Source organism: Cryptomeria japonica, chromosome 6, assembly GCF_030272615.1.
Source record: "Cryptomeria japonica chromosome 6, Sugi_1.0, whole genome shotgun sequence".
Lineage (NCBI taxonomy): Eukaryota > Viridiplantae > Streptophyta > Pinopsida > Cupressales > Cupressaceae > Cryptomeria > Cryptomeria japonica.
In genome coordinates this window covers 170,786,211-170,799,198 of record NC_081410.1, presented here as the reverse complement: position 1 = coordinate 170,799,198, position 12,988 = coordinate 170,786,211, and the positions used below count along the sequence as shown (strand labels likewise).

General features: G+C 36.9%; 1 protein-coding gene across 1 annotated transcript in view; it reads left to right on the top strand.

Moving 5' to 3' along the window:
• The window catches only part of LOC131071793 (mitochondrial-processing peptidase subunit alpha), a 68,278-nt gene extending 58,433 nt beyond the window's left edge, over nt 1-9,845 (top strand). The window contains exons 13-14 of the mRNA XM_059207277.1: nt 9,468-9,580; nt 9,706-9,845. Coding sequence (XP_059063260.1) covers nt 9,468-9,580; nt 9,706-9,758 — 166 coding nt within the window. The 3' untranslated portion in view covers nt 9,759-9,845. The remainder of the gene's footprint in view (nt 1-9,467; nt 9,581-9,705) is intronic.
• Nucleotides 9,846-12,988: the final 3,143 nt, after the last annotated feature.

Genomic DNA, 12,988 nt, shown 5'->3' with positions numbered 1-12,988 from the left:
CATAGATTTTCCTTATACCCCAAATAAATGTGGCTCGTTTGATCTGGATATCTTGCACCCAGTCTCTAATGACTTTATCATATGATTTGTATTTCTAAATTTTACTAACCATCTCCTTCCCAACCACTGTCAAACGAGGAGCTTTGTTGGCTTATTGATTGGCGGGGATAGATTAATTAAAGGCTTCATACAATCAGTTAAAACTTAGATAACTATTTTAAGTCATCTTTCTCTTGTTTACTTTTGAACTGTTCTCTCCATGAGTTTTGAAGATGTTACCAAAAAATTATGCACATCTCTATCTCTACTCAATGGCCTCGAATTGATCTTTGTTATTGTAAGAATTTGTCAATAATAACCAAGATCTAGAGACCAATGGATAACACAACACAAGAGAGACAAGGATTGATAAGAACAAACTATATTCTCATCAAGATGCAAAAACTGATCAACTGGATATACCATACAATGAAGATGAGCCTACTTATAAAGACAAGGCCATATGGAAATGAGAGCACACAATCATGACATGTGGACCAATGAGATACAAGGGTAGGTGAGGGAAAGTAGGAGAAACAATAGAATATTCTACTAAAGGTGGATCACCCACCAAAAGTGGAATGTGACAACAAGATGTGACCACAAAAGGGTGTAATTTCTCCTACAACCATGTTCCTTAGATGCACACTTCCCTAAGTGTCTCATATGCAAACTACTATGAACGCATCATCTTAAGTCAACTTAAGTAAAGTGAAATTATGAGACATAATTTACACCAACACCCCCCCTTAAGTGCAACTTAGGGGAATGTAGACTCAAGCTAACAATGCAAGATGGGTCTTGACTACTAGGCAATGTTAGGTACCCATGTACAAATGCAATGAAATCTCTCACAAATTGAGAAAGGGAGAAAAACCTATGGGAAAAAACTCCCCCCCCCCCAAAAAAAAAAACAGAAAAAAAAAAGAAAAAGAATGAGATGAAAATACAAAGAACTCTCAAAGAAGAAGGACAAAACATCAAGGGAGGAAAAATCCCCCTCTCACCCTCCCCCCCCATAAGAGAGGAAGGAGAAGTCAGCTAACTCCCATTGATGAAATATCCCACATGCCCAAGAGAGCTTGCAACTGATGAAACTTACTCTTAATGAAGGGTTTGGTGAAGATGTTTACAACTTGCTCTACTATAGGATAGTACTGCAAATCAATGACTTGCTTTTGAATCATCTCCCTAATGTAGTGAGTGTGGATCTCAATTTTTTTGGTCCATTGATGGTGAACCGGGTTTTTCGAGATTTGAATGGCACTTTGATTGTCGCAATGAAGGATTGTAGACCGTGGAGTGGTGAAGCCGAACTTTGTCAAAATATTTTGAAGCCAAATATCTTCAATAGTTGCATTAACAACCCCTCAATACTCAACCACAGTTGAAGAAAGAGCAATAGCATGCTACTTCTTGCTCAACCAACAAATGGGGCCCAAACCAAGATGAAAGTTGTAACTTGAAGTGGACTGACGATCATCAAGATCACCAACCCAATCTGAGTCTGTGTAACAAACTATGGCAAGTCCTATGTCTGCTGCATAGTGAATCCCATGATGACGTGTACCCTATATGTAATGCAAGATGTGTTTGGAAGATTTCCGATGAACCTCATGTGGTTCTTGCATAAAGTGTGAAACCATGCCAACTGCAACGGAAATATCAGGGCATGTGTGAGTCAAGTATATGAGACTCCCAACAAGTTGACGATACAATGTGGCATCAACAAGTGGAGTTAAACACTTAGCCTCAATCTTGACTCTTGAAAGAAAGGGAGTCGACATAGGCTTACAATCACCCATGTGGAATTGTGCAAGAAGATCAAGAGCATACTTGGGTTGCACAAGAGTAATCCCATAAGGTAACTGTGAAATCTCTATTTAAGAAAGTAGTGCAAAAGGACAAAGTTAGTCATAGCAAATATCTCATGCAAAGAAAATTTGACACTACCAATGATGGATGAGGTATTCCCCGTAATGATCAAATCATCAACATAGAGCAAAAGTATAAAATGAGAGTCATCCTGTCGCAAAATGTAGACATTTAGATCGAAATGACACTTGGTGAATCCCGCGGAGAGAAGAAATGAGTCCATTTTGGCATACCAAGCCCTGAGGGCCTACTTGAGCCCATAGATAGACTTCCTCAATCGGCAAACCAATGAATAATTCTGAACGAATCCCTGCGGCTGCTCCATGTAAATCTCGTCTTCGAGATCCCCGTGAAGAAAAGTACTCTTCACATCCATCTGATGTACAACCCAACCATGAGTTGCGACAATAGAAAGTGTCAAGCGAATGGAGTTCATCTTAGCTACATGTGCAAAGGCCTCAGTATAGTCAACACTAGGAACTTGTGAGAATCCTTTCACAATAAGTCGTGCCTTGTACTTATCCACACTACCGTCCGTTGTAAACTGATTTTGATAGATCCACTTACATCAAACCATCTTTCTCTTCTTAGGGAGAGGGACTAACTCCCAAGTGTTGTTCCTCATCAAGGAACTACACTCTTCCTCCATGACTAAGTCCCAATTAGGAACTCCTGATTCTTGTTGAAAGGTTCGTGGATCAGAAGCTATTACAATATAAGCATGTGGAAGCTCTTGATGTTTTGAATGAGTCTTTCGATTGTCTAAAGGATCCCAACAAGAGAACCTACTGACTTAAGAGTTTGTTGAGCCCAACAAGGTCTAGGAGGAGATGAAGGACAAGCTTCCTTAACTAAAAGTGGACCATACAAGTCGAAGTTGAGGGAGAATCATCATTTGAGTCACTATCATCACTATCCACAATGGAGGAAGCAGGAGGGTGAGAGGCTAAGCTAGGAGAGCTTTCCTCAACGTGAACATTCCTCTCAATGAAAACTTCATGTGTCTTTGGATCCATAAGTCGATATGCCTTAATACCCTCGGGATATCCAACAAATATGCAAGGCCTACTTTGAGGTTCCAATGCCTTGCGTTTGTGCGAAGGAATGCGAGCCCATGCTGGACACCCAAAGACCTTGAAATGTCTCAAAACCGCATTTCTACCACACCAAGCCTCAAAAGGAGTGATACCCTTCAAAGCCTTCTGGGGAACCCAATTTTGGGTGTGTGTGGCACAATTGATAGCTTCTACCCAAAAAGTTGGACCAAGAGAACGAGCATGAATCATGCAGCTAGCCATCTCCTTAAGGGTTATATTCTTCAATTCTACAACACCATTGTGTTGTGGAGTGTAGGCAACTGATTGTTGAAGATCAATCCCCTCAAGAGTACAAAATTCATCAAGTCTATTGTTCACATATTCCCTTCCATTGTCTGTGCGAAGGATCTTGACTAACTTCCCTGGTTGCTTCTCAACATGAACCTTTAAGGCTAGAAATCTGTTAAACACTTCACTTTTGTGTACAAGAAAGTAGACCCAAGTGAAGCAGTAGTAGTCATCAATGAAGGTGAGGACATAGTGGACCTTGTTAAATGAAGGCACTGGAAATGGATTTGCTACATTGTTGTGAACCAATTGAAGAACTTCCAAATCTCTCCAAGATTTCCCTTTATCAAACTTCTCTTCGATATTTTTGCCCATGGAACACCCTGAACATACACCCTCTGAAAAACTGATTTCAGGTAGACCTGTGAGCATGTCCTTAGAGCTAAGATGTTGAAGATAGCGGGAGTTGAGGTGATCAAACCGCTCATGCCATAGCTTAATTTCTGGTTTTGAATGAGCGAGCAAGGACCTAGAAGGAGATCAAGGCACAAAGTGGGAGAAGGAATAAACTCATGAGTTATGAGTGGCTTGTCCCATTGTTACCAAGGCATCATTCTCAAGTTCTTTTATGACAACTGAATTAGGTGTAAACTCAACTTTTTTCCCATTTCCATAGTGGGTGATCTGGTAGATAGAGAGAAGGTTGGTGATAAAGTTAGGAACATAGAGAAGATTCTCAAAAGTTCCATCATCCATGACAATTGAACCCTTCCCTTCAACTTCCACTTGTGTATCATCACCAATGAAAATGTGAGGTATCTTAGATGGCTCCAATGAGGAAAACTGCTCCTTTGAAGAACCCATGTGATGAGAGGCACTTGGGTCAAGTATCCATTGCTGTGAAGAAGTTGTTTTAGTGACACATGCTTGCCCTTTTCCCTTTGACTATGAGGAAGTTGAAGGAGATGAATCTTTCTTCTTGTAGGCAGATGTCAGATTGATGTTGTTCTTCTTAATGATGTTTGTCAACTCATCAATCTGATTTGAGTGTTGATGATGCTCATCATGACCAAATTTATTGCAATATGAACAAGTAGGTCTCTCCTTCTCAAGTGCATTTCCCTTCTTGGAAGAGGATGGAGAATTTCCTTGTTGTGGAGAGGATGATTGTGCTCTATCTTGTTGTGGATTTGGCTTAGATTACTTCTGGTTCTTCCCTTTTCCTTGATTCCTTTGATTCCCTTTATTAGTCACCAAAGTCTTGGACTTTGAAGACTTGAGAATCCCTATCTTGATCAACTTTTATTGTTCAATTATTAACATTTCCGTGACTGCATCAAATGACGGTGGAGTGAATGAGGCACCTAAAGTCAATCGATGAGTGTGGAAGCTAGAAACAATGGCTACATACTCTGATGGAAGCTTGTCCAACAAATTGTAAACCAACTGATCATCCTTCTTGTCAATGCCACAATCCTTAAGCTTTTCTCTTAGCTCAGTTGCTTTCGTGACATGATCTTGGATTGTATCAAAATTCTTGGGATCCAACATTGTGAGCTCATTGTCAAGCTTAGGCCCCAATCTCATCAACTTGACCATACAATTCGGCATATATATCCCAAGCCTCTTTAACTATAGTACATTTCTCAACGTGAAAAATGAGATCATCTAATACATAGTTTCTCGAAGTTCCAAGAGTGATAGAGTTTTTAGTGATCCATTTCCAATTAAGCATTAGGATTACCTTTAGGATCTATTGGTGCTATCATTGTTCCGTTTATGTAATGAATGAGTCCTTTTTCCATTAACTTACTCCATGCTTTAATTTTCCATGATGCATAATTATGTGGAGTTAGAAGTGGAATTTTAGGAGAACCCATAGCAAAAAAATGAAAGAGCACAAGATAGAGAGACACAATCACACAAGACACCCCCCAAAATGATGATTTGACACTTTATACTTAGTGCGTGCACAATGGGCCACTTGTAAACAAGGGCAAAGTGGGCTTTCGATTTGAAGATTACAACTACATCAAATATTCTATATAAGACAAAAACAAAAAATGCACAAGATCTAAGTTGAGATCCAAGCAAAGTGCAAGTATGAAATAGGCCAAAAAAGACCTAATTTTGAAAGTATAATTTCTACTCAAAATGGTGAAAAACTAATAGCACCACGTGAAAATAGACGAAAAAATTACGCACTTAAAAAAAATGGCACTGGAAAACGAGGTCGTATGAGCTTGAATGAAGACCGAGAAGTTGCAGAATCGAGGATTAAACATGTACAATTGTGAAAAACTGAAAAATTTGTCCATCAAAATTAGAAACTAACCACACCACTGAGGAGAGCACGAAAAAGTTAGCCCAACTAAAAAAAATTGCACTAAAAAGGCCTCAAAATGTTCAAGTTATGAGCCTTCAAAGTTGGATTGCGAAATCAAAAAGCTCAACGGAGAGGGATCAATTTTTTTCAAAAAGTGTTGATGCAGTGTTGACCTCAGCAAAACACTATGTTAAATTTGACGATCGTATGGCCATCACACCCAAAATACGCCTTGCGTGGCTCTATGGATGATGACGTTAGTGGTACAAAATGATGACATCAACAGCTAATTGGGCTGACACATGTACAAATGTTGATGTGCTAGGTACAAATTTGTTGGCATGTCATACAAACACGGTGATGTGTCACTATATGGACATGTATGGTCGATGACGTGGTGGCTGACTAAGTTGTACGACTTGGATGACATAGCCTGTTGACTGTGCAGGTTGATTGGGTAATCCGTACAGTGATATGGAGAATCTGACGGATGATATGCTGCCATGTGTGCAATGCACTGACAAATGGTAATATGTCATGTGTCCTACTACTGACACGGTGACTACTGGTGATGAATCACCTGGCGCCACGTGGCGTAGTCGTAGAGAGCTCAGACTCCCGATGGAAAAAGCGATTATGTAGAGGCAGTGTGTAGGTTGCCCCGAGGTCAAGGTTGGGAGGAGGAACGGTGGCCACGACTGTGGGTGGCGTGTTGGCGGGACTAGAGGGCGTGGCTTGAGGTGGTGCATTGGAGAGAAGGTGGTAGTCAGCAGGAGGTTGGGAAGAACCAGAATGATGCTGGTTGAGGATGACAACAAAAACACAAGCCGACAATAGCTGTACATGGTTCGGATAGAAAAGGACAACATCGATAGAAAAACAAATAGAGGATAGTATGAGAGCGGGGGTGAACGAACCTACCCCCCCAAAAAAAGAAAAATAAATATATAAAAAAAAATTAAATTTTTAAATAAAAAAACTTTGAATACAATATTTGTAAAAAACTACGATTATTTTTTAAAATAATTTTTTTTTAAAACAAAAAAATCCGCAGAAAAATATTATTTTTAATTTTTTTGAAATCCGTACCGTATTGCGTTGGAGGCGATTTTTTTTTTCTAATACCCCAAAAATCACTTTTGCCCAATATAGGCAAATCAATAGTCAAAATTTATGGAAATGACCTCCCAGACTCAATGGTGATGCTAGATTTAGCGTAGGATGCTCCGAAATTGTGTTGCTCCTCAAATCTGAAAAATCAAACGCACCGAGATCTTTTCAAAATGACTACCCAATGGGGCCCCAATGCCTCTGATAGCATGTAAGAATTTGTCAATATTAACCAAGATCTAGAGACCAATGGATAACACAACACAAGAGAGACAAAAATTGATAAGAAAAACTGTATTCTCATCAAGATGCAAAAAATGATCAACTGGATAAACCATACAATGAAGATGAGCCTACTTATAAAGGCAAGGTCATATGGAAATGAGAGTACACGATCATGACATGTGGCCCAATAATTATAGGGGTAGGTAGGAGAAATAATAGAATATTCTGCTAAAGGTGGATCACTCGCCGAAGGTGAAATGTGACAACAAGATAAGATCACAAAAGGTGGAATTTCTCCTACAACCATGTTCCCTAGATGCACACTTTCTTAAGTGTCTCATATGAAAACTACTATGAATGCATTATCCTAAGTCAACTTAAGTAAAGTGTAATTATGAGACATAATTTACACCAACAGTTTTGTTGAAGTCTTTGTGGGCAGCTTGGCTTGGATCTTTCTTTGTAGGGGGGTGAGCTACATATAAGCTTCCAGTGATGTTGTCCACCATTAGCCTGGATGTAATCTTTAACTTCTTGGCTTTAGGAGTCCTCTATAATATTTTCTCCACAACATCCCTATTTGGTAAGTTTACTTGAACTTCTTTCCTTTTCTTTGAAAGAGTTTGCTCAGGCCATGAGGGGAAGGGGTTGTTATGGATTTGGTTATAGATTTGGAGTCAGGAGAAACAAATGCAAAGCTGTCCTAGGAGGACGTGTTCTAACAACATCATGTTTAGGAGAAGAGGGACGAATGGGACTAGCTCTAGGTGGTGATCTTGGTGGATGATCTAGAGAAGCATGAGGCTTGCCTAAGATTCAAATGTAGTGTAATCTACAATTTATTCTACAACCATTTCCTTCTCCTTCTCTTTTTCTTTCTCTTAACCTTTTGGAGGGGTATCTCCACATGTCCTTTCAGGTAATCCTCTTTAGGTTCTTCACCATCACCCCCTCCACCAATTGAAGCCATATGTTGAGTAGCTAGAAGAGATGTTCCCGTAACATAGGGATCTTGAGATCGACCTCTGTCACTTTGCCTTATAATGTCTTGTGATCTTTGTGACTTCGCGTTTGTTGTCACTGCCTTTTTCTTTACCAACCACTTCTGGATTATTTTCAATACCACTACAATCTTGATTCCAATGTCTTCATTTTCTTTGTTGCTCCAATCTATTAGTACCATTCGCTACATTTGTACATGATTGATGAAAATGGGATCTACTCGATCAGACTCATCATCATCTATACTTGATATATCCCAATTTAGCTCGAAAGTTGCAATTTGCCACAATGCCATTCTCATCCAACTTCTTCTCACTTCATATTGATCACCATAATTGGTCCAATAATCCTCTAGCTATGGAATATGGTGGAATCTTGGACCTAATTGCAAATTATTCTTTACAAAATCTTTGCTATAAAATGAAAATCTTATTCAATAAAATTGCATGGAATATATAACTAGATCTCTTTCAATATTGAGAGCATCACACATTGATTTGCAAAAATAGTAGCCAAGGCCAATAGCGAACTAGATGACTACTTTCTTCCTTTCTTGGTATCTCTTATTCACCTCTAACACTTGTATGCATATCTCTATAAGGACAAATTTATCTTCAACATATTTAGGTAATTTGTATGGGAGACCACCAAAACCTCCAAATTTTACATGGGTAAACCTCTAAAATTGGATAAGGCTGCTACCATAGGTATTTATTAACTAGAAAGCATTAGTAGATTATCTTAAGCTTATATCTCCTTATATCTCTCTCACCAAATTCATTGTGAATGCATCATTCACTCTCATGAACCTCATATAGCTGTTTTCTAGTCAGAGTTGAGTATAATAATCATAAATTTTGAATAAGTCATCATGAATTTTTTTAGGGTGTAAACATGACCACTATATAGTATAAACCAATGCATGTAATTTGTTTAATGGGAACATGTTATCATTAAATGGAATTGTTCACTTATAATTTGTGCCTAGTCTAAGTATTGCTCTCCATTAATAATTCCATGAATGAAAAAGTACATGCAATCTTCAAAATCATGAGCCATTAGTTGAAATATTTTTTTATTTTGTGAATTTATTCTTGTTTGTATGATTTTTGTTGAAAATTGCCAATTGTTGTAAATAAGCTTATGGAGCTCTTAATGTTCTATCCGAATGTTTTCTATATGAACACTCCTTTCAAATTTGTTTAGGATGTCAACCTCTGCACTATCAAATATTGTAGAACATAATCTTTTTTACTAAACAAAAAGTTTTATTAGTAAAATGGTAGGATACATTTTCTTCTAGATTTATGCCTGTGTTTATTACCTGCAATAGGCTAACAGACAACAAAGTTGTGTTCTAGAATAATCACTTTATAGCAGTGCTGAAGAATAGCCATTTGATCTCTGTTTACAATGCAAAGCTAGATTACAATGAAAGAGTTTTGGATATGCAAAGGTTTTTCTTTTACTTTGGCTTTTGAATTCATCTTACATGTTCTACCTCGACTTGGCTACCTAGGTTGTATTATGTTGGGTGAAAAGCTAATAAAAGATTTTTCTTGCAGGAAACCAGTTGAGCATTTCCTGAAGGTTCTTGATCAGATCAGTTTGGATGACATAACAGCTATTGCACGTAAAATTATTTCAACTCCACTAACCATGGCAGCATGGGGGAATGGTATGTGTGATAGTTGTGTTTTGTTTTTCTTTTAAAACTACTCTTGGGTATGAGCTTCATTTTTGAGACAACATTTTCGTTACTCAAGATCAACTGAAACTTATATTTTTAACTTTGTTTTGCAGTTATTAATGTTCCAAACCATGATGCTGTCAGTCGATTCTTTCATGCAAAATAATGGACGATGACATTGTACTGCCACTATTGATAGCGTACAATTTTCATTCAAGATATTTAAGTACTCCTGGTGAGGAGAATTGTGAATTTTATGTCAGACATCGCAATTCATAAGCCCTTCATGTAAAATGTACCTTTGAGAATTTATCCACTTGATTTCATTCTGGACTCCAAGGTTGTGGCGACTGGAATTAAAGCATGTCCCCAAAATAAATCTCGAGTAAAATTTTGTTGAGTCAAGTACATTTGTTTGCCATTGCATTTTTTTGTAATTTACCCTTAACTATATTACGCAAAGTCAAAGATTTTGTCCCAGGAATTGAAGATGTGAATTGACTCTATAGATGTCTGAAACATCTTCAAATAAACTGAAAACATTATATTGATTTTTGTCTACTTAAGCTAAAAATGAGCGTGGTATCTCTATACGTGTATCTTTTTGTCTGTCCATTCATCTGTCTTGTCTGGCGATTATGTATCTGTCATTTAATTGTCTGCCTAGCTCCATGCCTGTCTGTTTATCTATGCTTATCTTTTTGTCTATCTACATAAATATTATCTTGTAGACATCTCATACGCATATTTTTTTGAAAAATGTTCTCCATGTATTTTGGTGACTTGTTTTTATCAAACATTTGAAACTTTATTCCCACCAAACTTTATGGGGTGAGGTTAGATGTTCGTCACATCGAAGTTCCAGCAATGCTGTAGTTAAGCATTTGGGCAACAAATTGATTAAGGATTCTTGGTTTGATAATTAATTCCTTACAGTAATGTGAAGGAAATCAAATCCTTTCTCCTCGAGTCCATAGCACAGGTTGTTCATGCATTGTTATGAGCGAGCGTTTATAGGCCATAGTAGTTTATTAATTCAAGGCTTAAATTGTAATCAATTACTTGGATTGGAAAAATAAAATCCCCGAGTTTAAAGAAGTTCAAAAAAATGGGAAAATCTCTTATCGTTATCTAATGCAAAATGAGGGTCTAAAGAAATTTAAACAAATAAATGAGAAAAATTTAATAGGTGATTTAAGGGTTAAGAGTTTCAAGTTATCGTTTGGGGTTCAGGATATTAATGATGTGTCATATCAGCTAGGCTTTTGCTGAGTTGTCCAAAAATACCCAAAAAGTTAGGCAAAAACAAGTTCATCAAGTCATGTATTATCAATTGTCATGTGAATCAATGAATGAATAACTTTTAATGTTCATTAGACTAAAAATAACTTATGGGATGATCAGCGTAGCCACTTTTGTCTTCTGTATATCAATTATTTTCCTATTCAAGGAGATGACAAACACCCTCAATTTCTCAATTCCACTTGGTGAATATATTGTTAAAAAAAATAGCTGACATGATATAAGCATATTTGTTCCTAGTGTACTTGAAGACATCCCAGTCCATCATATATTGATACTTTGACATGGCCTGTAAAGATGGATACATTTTTGTATATTTTCTAGACAAAAACATATAGCTACTAAAAATTATGAGAACAAATTATAATAACTATTGGATCTTCTCCCTTAATATTCACACAAACAATTAATATTATTTTTAAATTTTTTGCTCAATTTTTTTTTAAACTCTTGTATGTGTACTTGATCAATGGTTAATTCTCAAATTCATCACCATTTTAGAACAATTTTATAACATTTACAAATAATTTTTGAATGGTGTGGAGTCGACATGGATTAAGGGTCATATGATCCATACCCTTGAGATCCTTGGAAATTTTGAGAGTTTGATTTCGTCAATTACTAGCTACAATCATAAGCCATACAAAATTTGGCTTTTTTATTACATTATCTAGCTGTCACAACAATTGTAAGGTACAACTTTTTGGAATGTTAGTGATTCCTTTTAATTTTGTACTGGGGGCTTGTTGGATTTGTTTGTGTTTAATTGTTTGGTTTCCTTTTTTTGGGTATGGATATGGAGTTTTGAGCAAATTGCAATCAACAAATTTTCTTTAGGTATGATGTCGTGTATGACTCGTGAAGGCAAGAAAGGCTACATTGTCCCTTTGGTTTGATGGCTTCTTAATTTAGACAAGATCAAGGTACCTTATTAGGCTACCGAATCTCACAACCAATAACCACAACAGAAGCACCTATTCACAAAACAACACGTTCTTTCATTCATTAAATTCAAAATTCGAATTTCATGAAGTGGTTACACAGCAATGCAAAAATCCGAGTACACATATCCACTAATGGCTCCTTCACCACATATCTTTCAATTTTTCTATTCCCCTTCTCTTCTCTGTTTCAGTGACGGAGAGACATTCAATTTTTTTTCTAGCATATTCAACTGTAATTTTCAAAACATGGAGAATACAAACAAAGTTATGTTATGTAATTTTCTTGCTCTGCCACTGGTAAGAGACTCTACCTCTTCCAATGCCCTTTCTCTTCTATTCCCTATCTCTGTTCAAAATTCAAAGATTTCGTAACACTTTTTCACTCATCGCCGCTCTGCTTGCACTCGCAATGCCCCACGCATTTCTCCAGCACACCAATCTTCATTATTGTGAATGTGCATTGTCAAAATCTTCCTTTTTTTTTGCCTTGCGCCTCTTCTATTCTTCTTACAATGCCTTTTTGTTGTCTTCTCGTTTTCTGCTTACCACGCATCTGCAGTTGCCATCCTTCTTTTTGCCTTCTTGCGTCTCAATCTGCTGTTCAAAATCTTCATTTTATTATTTCCATGCTCCTCATTGTTGTGCACTTCTTTTCACTCTATTTCCCCAATCCTATGCCTCTCGTTACTGCTGGAAATTGCTTTTCTTTTCCCCTCTTTAAGTTACTCCTTCCTACCTAGCAGTTCTCAATAAACTCTCGAAATGACCTGTTGGTTAATAAATTTCTCTTTAGAAGATATTTGTGATTTTAAACTCTATTTGCTCTTATTTATAAAGATAATCTCCACTAGTAGTTCGGTAAGTTGTATGATTATCAACTTCCTTTTCTCATAAAATCAAATTTTATAATTTTATGAATAATAAACTGTGATTTGCTTTTAACCAAGTAAGAAAGACATCCAACATTTATTCAAGATAAATAAAAATTCAGGTACTTTAAATATAAATCCCACACGGATATCTCAAAGCACAAACCAAAATACTGATTGAGAAACAAAATCTTTTTAAATTAAAGAACTCACCACATTAAAAAGAAATTGAACATTCATAAATAGTTACCACACTCATACAAAATAATGATAATAAAAAA